The following is a 21,694-nucleotide window of genomic DNA, read 5'->3' on the forward strand; positions in this document are numbered from 1 at the left end:
TCAGCTCCGGCTATTTGGCAAAGGGCAATGGATCAAGTCCTGCAAGGGATTCCAGGGACCCAGTGTTATTTGGACGACATCCTGGTCACGGGCGAAAATGACAGTGATCACCTCGCCAACCTGGAGCAGGTGCTCACTAGATTGAAGGAATATGGGCTCCGAGCTAATCGCCACAAATGCGAGTTTTTCCAGAAGCAGATCTGGTATTGTGGCCACGTTATTGATGAAGAGGGGTTACATAAGTCCCCTGAAATGATTGAGGCAGTAGTCAAGGCTCCAGCACCGGAAAATGTGTCACAACTGAGGTTGTTCCTTGGGTTGGTGAACTACTACCATAAGTTCTTGCCGAATTTGTCTACAGTACTACACCCACTGAACACCCTACTGCAAACGAGGGTACCATGGAAGTGGAATGACGAATGTAAACGAGCTTTCCAGAAGTGCAAAGAATTGATCACATCAAAAGAGGTGTTGGCTCATTTCAACCCAGCACTACCAATTCGGTTGGCGTGTGATGCATCACCCTATGGCATTGGAGCGGTGCTGTCGCACAAATTCCCGGACGGCTCGGAGAGGCCAGTAGCCTTTGCGTCTCGGTCACTAATCTCAGCCGAGCGTAACTACGCCCAGATTGACAGGGAGGCCCTCAGCCTAGTGTGGGGAGTGAAAAAGTTCAACCACTATCTGCACGGGCAGAAGTTCACCTTGCTGACTGACCACCAACCACTTGTCTCCATCTTTAATCCAAAGAAGGGCGTTCCGGTGATGACTGCGCAACGGCTACAAATATTGTCCCTTTTTCTAGGGGCGAACCAATATGAAATCGAGTATAAGGGCACGAAACAGCATGGAAACGCTGATGGGCTATCACGCCTGCCACTGCCTACTGCGGAGGAAGCACCAGCAGTGGACCCTGTCAAAATATTTTATTCGACTATAATTGAACGCTTGCCAGTAACTAACGCTGATATAGAGAAGGAGACCCGAAATGACCCGACACTGTCTCGGGTGTATGACTTGACGGTGAAGGGATGGCCAACACATGGCGACTCACTGTTGCCAGCATTCTCATCCAGAAGAGAACAGCTGTCAGTATGCCAGGGGACCTTCATGTGTGGATCCCGAGTGGTAATTCCACCCAAGTTAAGGGAGAGAGTGCTTAATGAGCTTCACAAAGGCTACCTGGGAGGGGTGAAAATGAAAAGCCTTGCTAGGGCTTATGTGTGGTGGCCGGGGATCGATCAGCAAATCGAGGACCTGACAAAGAGCTGCTCAGGATGCCAGAAGGTCCAAAATGCACCACCACATGCCCCTCTACACCCATGGGAGTGGCCCTCATCTCCATGGCAACGGGTGCATATTGATTTTGCTGGTCCATTCATGGACTCAATGTTTTTAATAGCCGTGGATGCGCACTCGAAATGGCCTGAGGTGATCAAAATGTCCTCCACCACCATGGAGAAAACTATTGCAGTCCTACGGACCATATTTGCCAGGAACGGCTTGCCAGAGCAGATTTGCTCTGATAACGGACCACAGTTTGTGTCCGAAGAGTTTCGAAGATTTATGAAAAGGAATGGGGTAAGGCATTACACATCTGCCCCGTTTCATCCAGCCACCAATAGATTGGCTGAGAGGTTCGTACAAACCTTTAAAAAAGCAGTAAGGGCCATGTGCGATGACGACATTCCACTGCAGCATAAGGTGGACAATTTCCTGTTAGCCTACAGAAATGCGACACATGCAGTCACCAACCAGACCCCGGCCATGATGTTCTTTAACCGAAGGTTGAGATCTCATCTGGATTTGCTCAGACCAAATGTATGAAGAGATGTTGAGAATAAGCAATTCCAGCACATCAATGAGAAGCCGAGAAGGAGCTTCAATTTAGGGCAACCAGTCTTGGCCCGCGACTACCGAACAGAGAAATGGCAACCAGGAAGGATATGCACACGGCAGGGGCCACTAATGTGCACAGTGGATGTTGGGGAGAACATTGTGAGACGCCATGTTGACCAGATCCTAGAGTCACAGGAACGAGTCAACCGCATGTCTCGCGTACCTGGTGATGAACCCAACATACAGGTAGCATCTACCCCAGAAACAGTAGCATCGGAAGCTGATGAACCAACCGACGACAGGGGGCCAGAATCGCCTCCGCACCAAGAGCAAGACACTCAGGAAAGGCACTATCCAGAAAGGATCAGGAAGCCTCCCCAAAGACTGAATTTATAAATAGACTATTTTCAGTTAATGTTGCATGTTAAAATTGTTAATTGTAATTAGTTGATATTTAATTGTTAAATGAATGTTATGGTACTGTTAATCTAAAAGGGGAGGAATTGTAGTGTATGTACCTTTAAGGGGAGAACTACTTTATACAGCTCCTGTATACTGTAGTACCGGCAGTGACCACACCTGTGTATAACCCTGAGTAGGGATCTGTACAGTTAGTTTTTAGAGTAACCCTCATCCAGTAAACACCTGTTGATTGTTCTCTGCAGTCTCTTGTCTAGTTATTGAAGGACACACAACATCAAGATACACGGATTTAACAGCCACACTCAACAGAACATGGTGACTCTTCTAAATAGATAGTCTGCTATGGAGGATAGATGGGCATCTATTGAGGAGAGACACCAGAGGTATATGGACATTATGAGGACTGTCAATACTGAGATGGGTCCTCATGGCCCCACTGATGTGCAGCTAGGTGCTCTCCAGCCACTTGCTAGCAGTGACGTGCGGGTGACCCATGAGAGGGATGTTTGTGGCAGACAACAAGGAAGTGTGGGCTCCTCTCCAAGCACTCATACAACCATGCCACTGCGGAGCCCTCAGTCCATGCCAACTGCGATGGCTGTCTCAGCCTCTGCACAGCCGCAAGAAGAGTAGACTGTGGAGGAGCCCTCACAGGCTCCCAAACCCAGAGGACGTCCGCCAAAGGCGTCTAAGCAGGCACAGCACTAAAGTGAACACGGTGCCTCTACATCTGCTGAAGCCACAGGGGAAGCACCACGTAGGAGCACATGTAAGAGGAAGTTAAAGCACCAATAGTTACAAGGGTAGTCACTTGCGTGTTTTATAGTGTTGTTAAATATCGAGTGTCATCCTTTTGTGATGTAATTAAACAGAAGTGATGGCAAAAAGTTGAGGTTCTGGCCTATGTGTTCTGGGAAATCGAAGTTCAAGAGTGAGTGCTCAAGGCTTATAATGATGGTGGTGAGAGTGAGCGGAATCCATCGTTTATTGGACAGATGATGCATGAGGTTTTGAGAATGTCAGCCTTATATTCATCTCCATGTACCAGCCACCTGTGTTTGAAACATAAGCTTACACGAATCTGGCATGGATGAGTGCATCCCTTGCCAGACGGCCAGCAATGTGGTCCCGTGCGGCTGCATTGGCCACATCCAGCCCCACAACGCATGACTCCCCATCCTCCTCCTCATCTTCCTCCTCCTCATCCTCTTCCTCTTCTTCCGAGGAGTGTGTGTGCTGAGCCACTTGTTCATCCGGCAGCACTAAGCCGCACTGCTGTGCGATGTTGTGCAGGGCACAGCAGATCACGATGATTCTGAACACCCTGGCTGGTGCACACTGCAGGACTGCACCAGATCTGTACAGGCACTGGAAGTGCATTTCGAGCAAGCCGATGGTTTGCTCGATGATGCTTCTGGTGAATAAGTGACTCAGATTGTAGCGCTCCTCAACCTCAGTTGTTGGCCTCCTCATCGGTGTCATAAGCCACTTTTTCAGGGGATAGCCCTTGTCGCCAAGTAGCCATCTGCAAAGTTGGGTTGGCGGATGGAAGAGCTGAGACACAGTAAACTGGCGCAGGATGAAGGAGTCATGGCAACTGCCAGGGTACTTAGCACAAACATGCATGATGATCTTCCTGTGGTTACACGGCAGTTCAGGGAGTGGAATCCCTTGCGGTTGACAAATACAGCTGGGTTGTGATAGGGGGCCCTAATGGCTACTACATGTGTGCAGTCCATGACTCCCTGCACCATTGGCAAGCCTGCCATATTGGCAAAACCAACCGCATGCGCGGTCACACCTGGGCCATCCGTGGAGAACTGGATGTAATTGTGGGCCTTTGCAAAGAGGGCATTGATGACCTGCATGATGCAGGTGTGTGCGGCCAACTGGGAGATGCTGCTGATGTTTGCAGCTGATCCCTGGAAGGAGCCTGAAGCAAAGAAGTTGAGTGCGATGGTGACTTTGACAACCACACGCTCCTCTGGGCTCCAGGTGTTGGTGCAGCATTGCGCAGATGTCAGTGACTACGTCTCTCGAAAGTCTCAGCCTCCTTTGGCAGCGCTGCTCAGTCATGCTGAGGAAGCTGATCCTCTGCCTGTAAACCCTGTGTTGGGGCTATTTCCTGCAGTGAGGTGCAGCCCTGCACTGACCCCCTCTGCCCTGTGCAGCATCAGGTGGGTGAGGAGGAGGTTGGCGCTCCTGGTGCTGGTGTTGCTGTTGTGGCTGGTTGTGGTGCTGCCACGGCTGCTCTTCCTCCGAATCTGATGACCAGGATGAGAGGATATAAATGGTTCCCTTCCCAATGCTATAGATTTCATTTGAGGCAAGAAGCTTGCAAGCGCACACTCAAAGTGGACTGAGATTATTCCAATCAGGTCACACTGCAGATGGCTGTCAGCTTGAACAGTGACAAGGTCAGTAGATTTGCAAAATCTTATCCCAAACCTCCAACAACAAAGTTGTTGCATTTGAATGTCAGCCATGTTACAGGAGCATTTTTAAAGCGCTGCACCAATGACTACAAATCATGTCCTCGAGAAACTCGTCTCCTTGCAGCAGGCATGTTTCTGGCAAGATGGAAAACAAGAGCCAAAAGCACGAAAATCAGAAACTACTATAAAAATAGGATTAGCAAGGCAGTTAACAGGCTGTTAACTGCCATAACTACCTGTCCCACCATTTCCCGTCGACCAGTTCGGGAGCAGCTGGCCCGACTCTCACGAAAATCGTGTGGGGGCGGGATGGAAGTGGGTTCGCAGTCCGACGCCATTTTTTCCGATTTTCGCTGCCAATCCGCCTCCAAACCAGCCTCCTCAGGGCTATTAAAATCGAGCCCTTTATATCCACCTGAACATGAAAACTGGGCTTCAGTTTAACATCTCTTCCAAAAGGATTTATCTAGTGTTTGACATTTCATCTAATTCTTACATAGGTTAAAAAATGTATTTAATCCATCCGCTGCCATCTGTAGTCTACCTTTCTATTATCCTCTTGCTCCCTCTGCTATCCATTTTGCTTATTTCCCCCAGCTAACTTTTGTACAACTCCCACTTTTCAGAACTATTTCTTTCATTGTATATCTTTTGAAATAATTCTTCTCAGCCTTTAGGTTATTTTGTATCACTTTATTTATCACATTGTTCCAGATCTCGATGTTTTGTTTTTCTATATTCCATAAGCTGAAAAATAATGATGCAAATGGAGGAACAATCAAGCTACTGCATTCAGTATGAAGTTCCAATGCATCCCCCATACTAGAAAGAGAATGTAATATTGGTAACCTGCACTTGAACTTTTTCCCTCTTTGAATGATCGGTGCATAATGCAAAACAGATACAATACTCTTTGACAGTTTGGATTGACAGCTATATTTTTGTATGCAAATGTATCCCATAATCTACATCAAAAATAATCAGATCTGATTTTAGGATCTATTTAAATTTTCTTTAATAAATATTTATTTTTTGTACTGTGTTTTGGGGGGAAAACTTACAATACGTTAAAAGCAACAAATAAATGACAAAATAAGTTAAATAGTAAAATTTCAGCTTTTCTGTTACCAAATAATGTTTATTATCAGATAAAACTGTACACCACTCTTATGATCACGATCAGCAGAACGAACAACTCGTCATTACTTTAACTGAAAAACACAGCTGTTGGATCATCAGTATTTCAGAATTCATTAAAATAATTGTAACTGTCTTTCTGATAATTTTGAAAATTGGAGGATAATAAGATCCAAGCATTGGGAAATCTAATATTTAAACTCACCTTGACTAGCTTTCTATGTGGATTAAGTTTTGGATACTTTTTGTTAGGTTTCTGGCTTAATCAGAGCTGCCGCCAAAGAATTACAGTTGGAAGTAAGCAGGATGAAGCAAAATCTTCAAGAGATGATGGAGAGAGAGCGTTCCAAAGATGATGAAATCTGTAACCTGGTAAAGGTAATTTCTCAGCTAGAGGCTCAGTTAAAACAAGAGCAGAACAAAGTAGATTCCATGACTGAGGAACTGAGGACTGAAATACAGCAGAAATCAATAGAGATAAGAGAAACACGGCAGGAGGTACAGCATCTAAAAGAGGAGCTGGGCCAGGCTGACAAAGAAGTACGTATCCATATGCTTATTATGTTAACGTTTCAGGTCGATGACCTTTTGTCAGAACTCCATTAAGTAGTTGAGCTGTAGCCCAGGAAGGTCCCAAGTTTGATCTTGTGTGCTTGGTTCCCATTGCTAATCACTGGAAATCCCTATGTGTGGACATCAGATGAGGACAGCAATGATGTCTCTTATTCATAACACACAGGTTCTTTACTCCTTGGTGTCTCTTTAGTTCTTAATAAGCCTTCAAAAAATGCACAGGCATGTATAATAAGCAATTGGTAATGTAGTAAAATAAATTGGCTCGAAATTGCTGAGGAAGGTGGTTTGGTGGCACAATTGTCCATGATGGGGATGTTGGAATTTGAAGCACCACCCAGATCTGGCAGGGTTACACCCCTCTCCAGTCCTATTGGAAATTCCAGCACTTTCAAGTACTGGCCTTTTATACCAATGGGCAGGCATATTATTATCCATTGTAAATGAAGGAATTATGTCATATGGCAAATTTTCTTAATTTGTGCCCTTAACAACACTGGACAGCAGGTATGCCTGTAAGTCCTTTGTGACCGATACTGCGGAGACCATGGGTGCGGATGGAATTTCTGCATTTAAAGGCTGGTTTCTAGAATGTAGTTGATTGCCGAGTGATCAGTTACATTATCAAAACTAGCAGAAGAAAGCTCCAAGGAAGTTAAATATTTTTGGAGGCACCTAACCAGAGTTCCGCAGGGTGTCTAATGCTGCAATACCTTGCATTACCCCTCCCTCCCCCCTGCCCCACCCTGCCCCGCCCCATCAAGTGGCCATCCTAGATGCACTTGCCCAAAATATATAATGAGGCAGAAATTCCGGTCCCTACGGGTGGGTACGCGCTGTGTACTCACCCGTAGGGCCAACGGAAATGCCGGTTTTAGGCATGCACTGCGCATGCGCTGGAAACCGGCATTTCCGATCTGTCAAGAAAGCTCTTGACAGATCCTCCGGCTGTGCTGGAGCAGGGCCTCTGTGGGTGGAGAGTTCCGTTTTTTGGAGACCCTCCGCCCGCACAATACACTTACAATTCTTGCGCTTGGTAAAAGCAGGTGCAAGGCCTGCTTTTACCAGGATAAGAGTTGAAAAAAGTTTTTAAAAAAATTTCCACTGATTTATCATTTTAAAATACTTTAAAGAAAGGTAAGTTTATTTTTAGCTGTTAAAAACTTCACTTTTTTTTCCAAAAAATAAAGTTTTTGTTTAAAATACTTAATTTATGTAATTTAAAGTCATTTTAAAAATGTGATTTTTAAAAAAAATTTATTTAAACTTTTACTATGTTTTTGGGGTGATCTCTATTCATATATTTGACAGGTCTTCCTGTCAAATGTATGAATGGAGATTCCCTTCTCTGATTGGCTCCCCATGGCCCACGTGATCCCAGGGACACTGCGAACCACCTGCGCCTCTGGGATATGCATGCCCTGCACACTGGCAGTTTGGGGAGGCCCAGCAACAGAACTCTGCACCTCCCGGGAGCCCGCCGGTCCAGGCACAGATTTTTCCAGATCGCAGCCCTCCGCCCACGGGAGGCCTGCGAACAGAATTTCTGGGCAAATGTAGCCTGATCCCAGGATTTTCGATAGGGTCAGGGCTACTGGCAGTGGATGCCCAGAAGTTCCACTCCACCCAAGGACTCCCCAGGAATGTTTGAGCCAATTTCTTTACATGATTTTACATAAGGGGGAAAATATAACCTACATCCTATGACACTGTTTGTGGAACTGATTTTAACCAGTTATGTAACTAACATAGGATCCAACTGATCATGTTACATTTCAGCTACTTAACTCCAGCAGCCGCATAGTGTGATTACATTGGCCCAGAAATTCGGGTCTCCACTGGTGAGTACGCACGGGGTACTCACCCGTAGGCCCGATGGAAGTGCCGGTTTCCTGCATGCACTGCGCATGCATGGGAAACCGGCATTTCCATTCCTCTGAACGAAGAGGTTCAGAGGTCGAACGCGTGCGCGGGGGAGGCTGCGCATGCACATGGAAATTCGTTTTTTTTTTTACAGGTTTTTCCGTGAGGGTAAGCCTGCAGAATTTAGAAATATAAAAAGCAGGCGTAAGGCCTGCTTTTTACAAGGTAAGTGGTGAATTAATTAAAATTAAAACATTTTTTCCACAGGTTTATTATTTTTAAATACTTTAAAGCAACGTAAGTTGATTTTTAGCCCCGTTAGAAAATAAAATATTTTTTTCAAAAATTTAAATTATTGTTTAAAATAGTTATTTCATGTAATTTATAGTTTATTTTAAAAATGTGATGTTTTTTAAAAATTTATTTGAAGATTTAGTGCTATTTTGGGGCCGTAGTATTTATAAGTCTTGACAGCACTTCCTGTCAGACTTATGAATGGAGCATTCCCTGCTCCGATTGGCTGCCCATGGCTCACATGATCCCAGGGGACGCATCGAACTAACTGCGCCCCTGGGATACGCAAGCACTGCGTGCCGGCAGCTGGACCAGGCCCCGGATCGGAATTCCACGGGGCCCTACAGCTCAACGGCCGGCACGCAGCACCCCGACCCGAATTTCTGGGCCATAGTGTTCTCCAGGTGCTTTTCTGTCTGACTCTATTTGTACTATTATATTTACAAATCTAACTTGTTTTTAAGTATTTGATTGAGTTGCAATATAGCTAGTTTAATAACAGTAGTTGGCTGTTCTTCAACGCAATGGTATTTTCTTTTACAGGTTTCACAACATACATATTTGCAGTTCAATTTATCCAGTTCTGTGTAATTTATAAGCATTTTCTGTAAATAAAACATGACTTCTATATGTTCCCACTTGCAGAATACCTTTCTTGAAGAAACTGTGCGCAGGGAATGCGAGGAACGCTATGAGCTCACTGAGGCTCTTAGTCAGGCCCGAGAACAGTTAATGGAATTAAAGAGGCTCAGTAGAGAACTTCCACATTCTCACCGTTCAGTTAGTCAAGGAAGTCTCAGCTCTTCCTCCTCAACTGCAAGCAGCCAGGCACATAAGGCCCAAAGAACCCTCTCTAACAGCAGCAGGACTAAACACAGTGGCTTGCATGGGCTCCCAGCAAATGCCAACCCCTCAAACAGTGCTAGGTGCACAGCTTTACCGGTCATACCAGTACCACATCCATCAAAAGGGAGAGCGTCATCTGTCAGTGAACTCAAACAGAGGATTGCAGCTGCTGTAAGAAGAAAGTAGGCTGCTCTCAAATTCAGGAAGCTGGTGTTTTAGACAGAAATCAACCTGATTGGACTATATATATTTAAACATATAGGCCTAGAAATTCAGTTGCGTTTGCGCCCACTTAGGGGCGAAAGAGTGGGTTGCGCCGGAAGTTTTTTAGTGCCCGAAATTAAGTTGGGCCCTAACATCGGCGTTAGCCGGTAGCGCTGCGCCGGCACCGATGACGTCATCGGTGTGCGCAGCACCCCGGTTCCAACGCGATTCCGTTCCGAAGGCCAAATTCAGTTGCGGCCGCCTCGCCCGCAGCGGCCGCAAACAACGTTTGGAAAACTGGGCCTTGCAGCTCCGAGAGGCCGGCGCATAAAGGTGGAGGGGCGGCCGGCCGCTTTCCCGGCGGCCGCATGGCCGCACCTCCCTCCCCGGACTCCTGCACCACCCCCCCGCGGCATTGCTGTCTGACTCCCGCGAGCCCGGCACTTCTCCGTGGTGCCGGGCTCATTTGCCGGGGGAATCCAGCGGCGATCTCACGGCTGCAGGCAGCTCCTCAAGAGAAGGAGGAGGCCTGCAGTACCCCAGCCTGCCGCACCGCATCGGGTGGCGCAGCGGCAGCTGGACGCCTGAAATAGACTTTCATCGCCCCAAGCGAGGCGGCCAAACCCTGCAGTAGCGCCCGCCTCCGTCTTGGCCCGTCGCAACTGAATTTCAGGCGGGCGCTGCTGGAATCCGGGCGAGCACTAAATTTCGGGCGCTGAAGACCTGGCGGGGCCTTACTGAATTTCTAGGCCATAATATTAGATTCTAACAATGAACTTAAACCATGTGTTTTCTACAAAGAATACATAATTGTTATGTAGCTTTACAAAACCATTAACGGTTTTTAAATACAGCTAAATATGATTTCACAACTAATGATTCTGACAAATTAGGAAATGTTTTCTGACAAATAAAATGACCTTCAGATCCACTTACATAGAATTACATAGAATGTACAGCACAGAAACAGACCATTCGGCCCAATTGGCCTATGCCAGTGCTTATGCTCCATGCAAGCCTTCTTCCACCCCTCTTCATCCAATCCTATCAGCATATCCTCCTATTCCTTTCTCCCTCATGTGTTTATCTAGCTTCCCCTAAAATGCGTCTATGCTGTTTGCCTCAACTATTCCTTGTGGTAGCAAGTTCCACATTCTAACCAATCTGCGTAAAGAAGTTTCTCCTGAATTCCCTATTGGATTTATTAGTGACAATCTTACATTTATGACCCCTAGTTTTGGTCTCTCCCTTAAGTGGGAATATCTTTTCTATGTCTACTCTCTCAAACCCTTTATAATTTTAAAGACCTCTATCAGGTCACCCCTCAACCTTCTCTTTTCTAGAGAAAAGTGCCCCAGCCTGTTCCATCTTTCCTGATATCAGAACTGAGAAGTTATACCTATCATTCTTGTAAATCTTTTTTGCACCTTCTCCAGTGCCTCTAATCCTTTTCATAATATGGAGACCTGTGCACAGCACTCCCAAGTGTGTTCTAACCAAAGACCTATATAAGTTTAACATCATTTCTTTGCTTTTGAATTCTATCCCTCTAGAAATGAACCTCAATGCTTTGTTTACACTTTTTATGCCCTTATTAACATGTGTCACTACTTTTAGTGATTTGTGTATCTATACCGCTAGATCCCCTTGCTCCTCTACCCCATTTAGACTTTTATTTTCCAAGGAGTATGTGGCCTCCTTATTCCTTCAACCAAAATGCACCACCTCACACTTATTTATATTGAAATCATTTGACAAATTCACGCCCCCATTCTGCAGCTTTCTTGTATTTTGCTGCAATCCTCCTCAGTATACCCCCCAATTTGGCGTCGTCCACAAATTTTGAAATTGGACGTCCGATTCCCTAGTCCAAATCGTTAATGTAAATGATGAACAGCAGTGGTCCCAGCACCAATCCTTGAGGATTAGCACTCTTTGCCAGCCTGGGTAACTACCCTTAACACCCCACTCTCTGTTTTCTGTTTTGTAGCCAGTTTGCTATCCATTCTGCTTCTTGTCCCCTGACTCTACATGCTCTGACCTTAGACATGAGTCTACTATGCAGTACCTTATCGAAGGCCTTTTGAAAATCCAAATATATTATTTCTACTCTTTCTGTTACTGCTTCAGTAATCTTCCCTTTTGAAATCCTTGCTGACTAATACTTATTATATTTTGGGTTCTAGATGTTTTTCTATTACAACTTTGCATAAAGATTCCATTATCTTCACTACCACTGACATGAAGCTAACTGGTCTATAGTTCCCTGGACTTCTTCTATCTTCCTTTTTAAATATAGGAATCACATTAGCTGTCTGCCAGTTCTCTGGCACTATTCCCTTTTCTAATGATTTTTTATATATGTAATAGTGCCTCTGCTATCTCTTCCTAACTTTTTTTAATGTACACGGATGCATCCATCCGGACCAGGGTTTTTATTCTCCCAGTTGATTAGATTATCAATTATCTCCCCCTTTCTATTTTAAATCTCTTTATAATATTTTTGATCTCTTAAATGTCTTTATATCTTTTTTGATCTCTTACTTCAGAATTACTTGGGAGCTAGAATAAATCCAGTGATAAATGCTCAATTTTTCCTTGCCAAATTACATCAAAAATAAATAAATTGATCTTACAAAATATTTCCTTGTAGCCATATAAACTATATAGTGCCAGCATTCTGAAACATTAGTTAAAATGGTTTACTATAAGTTTGTAATGATGAATATTATGACATTGAATCTGATGAATGGATAGAAGTAATGAGTTTTTTTATTAACAGTCTTTTAATAAAATGAAAATAAATGTAGTCTTGCTGGTTTTATTTTGGTGCAAAATTATCAACATAATTCTCAAATTACTGTAAAGTAATGTAATCCAAAAATCTATTGATCTCTGTCTTGAATATACTCGACGTCTGAGCATCCACAGCTCTCTGAGGTAGAGAATTCCAGAGATTCACAACCTTTTGAGTGAAGAAATTCTCCTCTTCTCAGTCCTAAATGGCCGACCCCTTATTCTGAGACTGTCTGTGATCCCTGGTTCTAGACTTGCCAGCCAGGGGAAACATCCTCCCAGCATCTACCCTGTCAAGCCCCTTAAGAATTTTATGTGTTTCAATGAGATCACCTCTCATTCTTCTAAACTCTAGGGATTATAGACCTAGTCTACTCAATCTCCCCTCATAGGACAATCCCTCATCCCAGGAATCAGTCTAGTGAACCTTCGTTGCACTCCCTCTAAGGCAAATATATCCTTCCTTAGGTAAGGAGACCAAAATTGTATACAGTACTCCAGGTGTGGTCTCACCAAGGCCCTATATAATTATAGTAAGACTTCTTTACTCGTATACTCCAATCCCTTTCTAATTAAAGCTAACATACCATTTGCTTTCCTAATTGCTTGTTAACTTTCTGTGATTTGTGTCCCAGGACATCCATGTCCCTCTGAATAACAACATTTCCCTGTCCCTCGCCACTTAAAAAATATTCTGCTTTTCTATTTTTCCTACCAAAGTGGATAACTTTACATTTCTCCACATTATAGTCCATCTGCCATGTTTTTGCCCACTCACTTAACCTATTTATATCCCTTTGTAGCCTCTTTACATCCTCCTCCACAGCTTTCCCATCTAACTTTGAATCCTCAGCAAACTTGGATACATTACACTTAGTCCCCTCATCTAAGTCATTGATGTAGATTGTAAATAGCTGAGGCCCAAGCACTGATCCTTGTGGTACAGTACTAGTTACAGCCTGCCAACCTGAAAATGACCCGTTTATTCCTACTCTCTGTTTTCTGTACGTTAACCAATCCTTAATTATGCTAATATATTACCCCCAATTCCATGAGCCCTATTTATGTGTAATAACCTCTTGTGTGGCACCTTATATGCTTTTTAAAAATCCAAATTCACTACATCCACTGATTTCCCCTTATCTACCCTGCTGGTTACAACCTCAGAAAACTCTAACAGATTTGTCAAACACGATTTCCCTTTCATAAATCTGTGTTGACTCTGCCCAATCATATTATGATTTTCTAAGTGCCCTGTTACCATGTCATTAATAATAGATTCTAGCATTTTCCCTACTAATGATGTCAGGCTAACTGGCCTATAGTTCCCTGTTTTCTCTCTCCCTCCTTTCTTGAATAATGGGGTTACAATTACTACCTTTCAATCTGTGGGGACTGTTCTAGAATCTAAGGAATTCTGGAAGATCAAAACCAATGCATCCACTATCTCTGCAGCCACCTCTTTTAAAACCCTAAGTCGTAGACCATCAGGTCCAGGGGATTTGTCGACTTTTTGTCCTATTAATTTCTCCAGTACTATTTCTTTACTAATACTAATTTCTTTAAGTTCCTCATTCTTGCTAGACCCTTGGTTCTCTACTATTTCCGGAATATTTTTTGTGTCTTCTACCCTGAAGACAGATATAAAGGGCTGGATTTTGCCAGCCGAGACGAGTTGGGGCAGGACTGCTGGTTTCTGGGTTTTAGTCCCGCCCCCCAGTGACATCTGACGAATAGACGCTATTTTCCCTTGACTGGCCTTGTTAAGTCTGCCCTGCGGGTTTGCCAGCCAATTAAGGGAAAGCCAGTGTCAGATGATGACAGTGCATGGCACTTCATCTGCCGGTTTTCTTAAAGGGACATGTCCCATCATATTTTGACAGATGAATTGTCATTGTTTGATAGCATTGAGGTGCTGTCAAACACTGACACTCACTGTCCAAAGGTAAGCCCTTGCACCCACGCTCACCAATGACTCTCCCTTTAGGAGAAAACAGATGGCAGCTTCATGTGAGATTGCAGAAGCCATCTGTCACTTCTCCTGATGAGATGAGGCTTCACAGAAACATCAAATCTTGTCACATGCAGATACATATAAACAGAATAAAAATATTTCTCACTACATTCTCTCACCTGTCATACTTACCTGTGCACAATTGCACCCATCACACTACCTCTGCAGCTGTCATTTGCACTGCAGCAGACCCACAGCTCGCCTCGCTGACCCTGGCGGGGTTTCCTGCCTTCGGGAAGCCCGCATAAGCAGGCTGAAAATGGGGAAAAGCCTTTAATCCCCTTCCTGCCTCCCGGGAAGATGGTTTGGAGGCGGGTTAGGAGCGGGGTTGGGACCCGCTTCCAATTTTTCCCATTTTCCCAGCAGTCCCACCTCCAAACCCGTCTCCTCAGGGCTGGGAAAATCCAACCCAAAGTATTCATTTAAGCTCTCTGCCATTTCCTTATTTCCCATTATAATTTCTCCTGTCTCTGCCTCTAAGGGACCCACATTTACTTTCCCTAATCTCTTTTTTACATACCTATAGAAGCTTTTACAATCTGTTTTTATGTCTCTTGCTAGTTTACACTCATATTCTTTTTTCTCTTTATCAATTTTTTGGTCATCCTTTGCTGAATTCTAAAATCCTCCTAATCCTCAAGCTTACTACTCTTTTTGGCAACATTATAAGCCTCTTCCTTTAATACTATCTTTTAACTTCTCTTGGACCACTTTTCCCATGGGATTCCTATTCTTTGAGGGAATGTATATTTTTTGCAAATTATGAATTAGTTCTTTGAATGTTTGCCAATGCTTATCTATCATCATATCTTTTAATCTAGTTTCATATTCTACCTTAGCCAACTCGCCCCTCATACTTGCCCAGTTTGCTTTGTTCATATTTAAGACCCTAGTTTCATGCCTAACTAAATCACTCACAAAATCAATATAAAATTCTATCACATTATGATCACTCTTCCCCAGCGGCTTCCTTACTGCAACGTTATTAATTAACCCTTCCTCATTGCACAATACTAGATCTAAAATAACCTGTTCCCTAGTTGGTTCCTTGATATATTGATCTAGAAAACTATCTTGAATACATTCCATGAACTCGTCCTCCACACTATTACTGCAAATTAAGTTTGCCTAGTCTATATGAAGATTAAAGTCCCCCATGATTACTGTATTATTATGTGTAGTATAACTGGATTATTAACAAAGAATACATAACTGATTTCAGTTGGAGATGAGAAAACTTTATTTTTGAAGGAAGTATCTTTCATATGCTAGTCACTAGTCTCAAGCTAGTAACGATGGTATATAAACAGAAAATGCTAAAAATACTCAGCAGGTCAGGCAGCATCTGTGGAGAAAGAAAAACAGAGTTAACATTTCAGGTCGATGGCCTTTCATCAGAACTGAAAAATGTTACAGATATAACAGGTTTTAAGCAAGTACAGAGGCAAGGAAAAGGCATGGGGAGGAAAAGACAAAAGGGAAAGTCTGCGATAGGGTGGAAGGCAGGAGTGATTAAATGACAAAAGGAATGATGGTGCAAAAAGGAGAGGTAATGGGACAAGTAAAGAAACAAAAGATGGGTCTAGAGGAGGTGTAAATGGCAACAGCAGAATCATTATCAGCACCTGCTGTCTGGAAAAAATGGAAACAATGGTTATGATCTGAAATTGTTGAACTCGATGTAGAGTCCAGAAGGCTGTAAAGTGACTAATGGAAAGATGAAGTGCTGTTCCTTGAGCTTCCGTTGAGCTTCATTAGAACAGTGTAAGAGGCCGAGGACAGAGAGGTCAGAGTGGGAGTGGGGTGGAGAATTAAAGTGATAAGCGACCAGAAGCTCAAGATCACATTTGCGGACTGAATAGAGGTGTTCAGCAAAGCATTTTGTGTTTGGTCTCCCTAATGTAGAGGAGACTGCATCGTAAGCATTGAATACAGTATACAAAATAGAAAGAAGTATAAGTAAATCGCTATTTCATCTGGAAGGAGTGTTTGGGGCCCTGAAGGGAGGAGGTGAAAGGGCAAGTGTTGCATCTCCTGCGTTTGCACAGGAAGGTGCTGTGGAAAGGGGAGTGGGTGCTGGAGGTGATGGAAGAATGGACCAGGGTGTCACAGGGGAAATGATTTGCTGAAAGGGGAGGGGAGGGGAAGATGTGTTTGGTGGTGGCATTGCACTGGAGGTGGCAGAAATGGCAGAGGATAATTCATTGAATGTGGAGGTTGGTGAGGTGGAGGGTGAGGACAAGGGGAACTCTATTGTTCTGGGAGGATGGGAAGAGGTGAGGGCAGCAGTGCAGGAAATGGGACAGACACGGTCGAGGACCCTATCAACCACGGTGGAGGGGAATTCCTCGGTTGAGAAAAAAGAAAGAAATATCGGAAACACTGGTGTGGAAGTTGGCATCATGTAGGATCCATTCCTCCCCCCCAACGGTAAAAATTGGACTATGAAATATTAAAACCCAGAACTGCAAAGCCCACAAAAAGAGCTGGGCAATAATTGGGTTAATTCAGACATTGCAGCTGAATTGCTATATGAAGGTTTTCTGTCTAGGGAAGATACAAGAACATTTGCATACTCATTTACCTTAAGGGGTTACATTGTTAAAAAAGCACACCTTGGACCATGGCTCCAGAAAAGCTGGTATCAGTGCAGGCCTAGACAATGGGCCGGGCCTTGAACCATTTGAATACGAATGCTAACAGAAACCAACAATTAGCATTGGGAAGGTTGCATTGTCAGAAAGGACCTCAATACAGATAGTCGGTGCCCAAGTAATCAATGGACAATACGAGGGACAATTAGCCATCAAGAGTTCTCTGCTAGAAACATTCACACATTTTGATACAGCCATCGTGTGCACAGGACAGGCCAGGAAATGTGTTTCAAGATATTGCAAGTTGGTTTGGTTTAAAGAAAAAGGCACTTCAAAGAGAGTCAGCGTCGGGAGCTAACGCAAGAACAGCGAGCAGAAGGATTCGGGCCTACAATCAACTCCAGGAGACAGCCGATCGGGAATGGTGATTGTATGTTTCAGTCAAATCAAAGAGGGGGCTTTTGTGATCGAGTCTGAGTAAGTTTGTAAGTTTCCGTCTCTTATGTTCATTAATAAATAGACATTCTCATTATGAACACAGCTAGCTTTTGCTAGTTACTTTATTGAGCACATGTGGACTGGTACAGTATCTGTAGAGGCTTCCATCTTGACTCTTGCCTTGTGGGTAGCCTAGTGCCTCATGGGTAATGTAGTCTTAATATATATATACAGCTGGGTAGTGTAGTCTTATATACAGCGCTACACAGCTCTACGGCTCCACCTAGTGTCCACTATAGAATGACATGTTATTGATTATTACATCCCCCTTTGAGGTTTAATAAAATCAATATCAATCAACTTTCAAGAAAACAATAAAGATAATATCAGTAACACTTTTGTTAGTGCTCTATAAACATAAACATTTTCAAAACAGTCAACACATTTTCAAAGCTTTACATTGTACTCAAAGATTAAGCCTATCAGGCTCTTTTACTTCATGTGTGGATCTTCTCAACACGGGTAAGTCTGATGTGTCTTCATGAGATTGTTCTGGCGGTGAATGACATGATGCAGTTGCGGCATTGTCATCAATCTGGTCTTGAATAGTCTCTTGTGTTTTTAGGAGGGAACGGCGGTTCATCCTGAGAATCTGTCCTTCCTCAGTTCTAACAGTGCATGGCCTTGGTGCTACTTCCTCAAGAACTGTAGCTTTCCTGTTCCATGCATCTGGATGTTCCATGCATCTGGATCCTCAATCCTGACAACATCATCCCTTGTCAATGGTTTTAGAGTTTTGGATGACTTGTCATAGTATGATTTCTGTTTCAGCTTTAACAGTTGAAGTCTCTGTCTCAGTTCCTCACTTTGCTGTTCTTTTGCACAGCAGGGTAGCGTGGTGCGCAACTTGCGACCCATTAGTAGTTCAGCAGGTGAAGAACCACAGTCTAAAGGTAAGGCTCGGTAGCTCAGCATGGCGAGATAAGGATCAGACTTGCTTTCTGTCGCTTTCTTCAGTAGCTGCTTGAGAACTTGAACACCTTTCTCTGCCTTACCATTTGACTGAGCATACAAAGGACTGGATGTGATGTACTGAAAGTCATAATGTGCTGCAAACTGTTGCCACTCCTTACGGTTGAAGCACGGACCATTGTCGCTAATGGCAATCCTGGGAATTCCATGTCTGGCGAAGATGGATTTAACATGCATTATGACACTGCTTGCTGTGGTGCTTCAGAGCAGCGCCATCTCAGGATAGTTAGAATAGTAGTCAATCACTATTAGATAGTCTTTACCATTTAAATGAAAAAGGTCCATACCAACCTTTTGCCATGCTGCTGTTGGTATGTCAGCTACTATCATTGGTTCCTTTGCTTGTTTGTTTTGGTGTTTCTGACATGTCTCACATTTGCCTATCATGTTCTCAATGTCCTTATTTATGCCAGGTCAATAAACAATGTCTCTTGCTCTCCTTTTGCATTTTTCAATTCCGAGGTGTCCCTCATGAATCCTTTTGAGCATGTCTTGACGTAGAGCCAGTGGAATGACTATTCTGTTCTGTTTTAGTAATAGTCCACTTGCGACACTCAATTCTGACCTTATGTGAAAATATTTTGGACAGGAACCTTTTGGCCAACCATGATGAATGTTCTCTATTACTGTTTGTAATACTGTATCTTTTACTGTTTCTTCTGCTATTTGCTTTGATTTTCTGTCTGACACAGGCAGCGCAGCAGTGACCATACTCACATGAACATCCACGTCTTCTTCAGTAGAGCTCACATGACTCATTGTGGGTGCTCGGGATAGTGCATCTGCTAACACTATCACAGAAATCACAGAATCACAGAAACCCCACAGTGCAGATAGAGGCCATTTCGGCCCATCGAGCCTGCACCGACACATATCCCACCCGATCCCCGTAACCCCTACACCAACACATATCCCACCCTATCCCCGTAACCCCGCATATTTAATCCCCCTAACACTAAGGGTCAATTTATCATAGCCAATCAACCTAACCCGCACATCTTTGGACTGTGGGAGGAAACCGGAGCACCTGGAGGAAACCCACACAAACACGGGGAGAATGTGGAAACTTCACACAGACAGTCACCCGAGGCTGGATTCAAACCCGGGTCCCTGGCGCTGTGAGGCAACAGTGCTAACCACTATGCCACCGTGCTATGTATTTGTCTGGTGTGTAGATCAGTTCAAAGTCATATCTTTGCAGCTTCATCATGAGTCGTTGAATCCTTGGAGACATCTCATTCAGGTTTTTTTTTTATGATGGCAACCAGAGGGCTGTGGTCTGTCTCAACTGTGAAGGTGGGAAGTCCATATATGTAGCCATGAAACTTTTCTAGTCCAACTACCAAGCCTAGACATTCCTTTTCAATCTGGGCGTATCGACACTCAGTATCAGTCATAGACCTGGAGGCATAGGTAACAGGCTTCCAATCTTCACCCTCTGCTTGTAGCAAGACCGCACCTAGGCCATCTTTTGATGCATCCGTTGACACTTTGATTCTTTTTGTTGGGTCAAAGAAGGTGAGTACAGGTGTGGTTGTCACCACTGTTTTGAGGTTTATCCACTCTTGTTCATGTCTTTCTGTCCATGCGAACTCATTTGTTTTATGTAGCAGGTCTCGCAGACAGGCTGTCTTGGCTGACAAGTTAGGAATTAACTTTCCAATGAAGTTTATCATCCCCATGATGCGTAGCACTCCTTTTTTGTCAGTGGGTCGGGGCATTTTGAGTATGGCGTTTACTTTTTCCATATCTGGCTCTATTCCTTTACCAGACAGATTATCTCCTAGGAAAGTGACTTCCTGGACGCCAAACTGACACTTGGCTTTGTTGAGCTTCAGTCCATTCCGGCGTATGCTCTGTAGCACTTTAGTCAGTCTCTCATTGTGTTCTTTCAGTGTGGAGCCCCAGATGATGATGTCATCAACATAGACCCGAACTCCTTCCAGACCGTCAATTATGTGTTCCATCGCTCTATGAAAGATTTCAGCTGCAGATATTATCCCGAAAGGCATTCTGAGGAAACAATACCTGCCAAATGGTGTGTTCAAGGTACAGTATTTGGTGCTCTCTTCATCCAGTTTTAGTTGCCAAAATCCTTGTGAGGCATCGAGCTTTGTAAAGTATCTGGCACCTGACATTTCACTGGTGATTTCTTCTCGCTTGGGAATCTGGTAGTGTTCACATTTTATGTTTGCATTTAAGTCCTTTGGATCCATGCATATTATTAGATCATTGTTCTTTTTCTTTACACATACCATGGAGTTAACCCAGTCTGTTGGCTCTTCGACTTTCCTGTGGTCATTCTGTCCAGTTCATTCTTGAGCCGGTCACGCAGGGGTGCTGGAACTCTTCGTGGAGCATGTACCACTGGCTGAGCATCCTGCTTTAGCTGGATCTTGTAAGTGAATGGTAGAACTCCAAATCCTTTGAACACATCCTGGAAATTATTCACTACAGAATCCACCGAGTCATCTGGTCTGCTTATGGCACAGTTTATACGGTAGACTCTTTTGACCAGTTCTAAGTCCTCACAAGCTTTGTCACCCAGTAGTGAATCAAGCCTTTCAGCCACAACAGAAAACATGAGATGATGCACTTTGTCTTTGACTGTCACTTTAAGTCTGCATACACCTAAGCTATCTATTTTCTGTCCATTATAGTCCTTCAGTAGTACTGACTTTTTCTGTATTTTGGGCTTTTCTTTCATATTGTTAATGTCACTCATACTGATTAAGTTTGCTTTTGCCCCAGTGTCTAGTTTCAAGGTAACTAATGCTCCATTTACCTGCAGTGGGATCATCCATTTGTCTACTTTTACTGCATTAACTTTATGTTCAGCATTGACCATTTCTGAGGGCTGCACATTTTCTGTATCCTTTTTGATAATGTCACATGACACCATTCCTACAAAAATTGTCTCACTTAAATCAGTGTCCTCAATTACATTAACTCGTTGCCCTTTCTTAGTTTGTACTTTTGAAAAGCATTGTTTGGCAAAGTGATTCTTTCCATTACACTTTGTGCACATTTTTCCAAACGCTGGGCATTGTCTTAACTGGTGTTTGTAACCACAGCGTTTACAATTAAAAATTTCATCCTCCGATTGCTTTTCATTTCTGTTCTGCCCATGTTTCTTCCCCTTATAGGACACAGCACTAACAGCAGCATTATCACTCATTACAATCGCATCATTATTGATTTCACTG

At 43.7% G+C, this 21,694-nt stretch overlaps 1 protein-coding gene across 2 annotated transcripts in view; it reads left to right on the plus strand.

Annotated features, from left to right (window-relative positions):
* Positions 1-12,423, plus strand: part of lekr1 (Leucine-, glutamate- and lysine-rich protein 1) — a 310,901-nt gene extending 298,478 nt beyond the window's left edge. For both annotated transcript variants that reach the window (XM_085990355.1, XM_085990356.1), the window contains exons 12-13: positions 6,087-6,374; positions 9,210-12,423. In XM_085990355.1, coding sequence (XP_085846481.1) covers positions 6,087-6,374; positions 9,210-9,596 — 675 coding nt within the window. In that variant the 3' untranslated portion in view covers positions 9,597-12,423. The remainder of the gene's footprint in view (positions 1-6,086; positions 6,375-9,209) is intronic.
* Positions 12,424-21,694: the final 9,271 nt, after the last annotated feature.

The sequence above is a fragment of the Somniosus microcephalus genome, chromosome 6, assembly GCF_052327205.1.
Source record: "Somniosus microcephalus isolate GS21.2 chromosome 6, FLI_Smic_1.0, whole genome shotgun sequence".
NCBI lineage: Eukaryota > Metazoa > Chordata > Chondrichthyes > Squaliformes > Somniosidae > Somniosus > Somniosus microcephalus.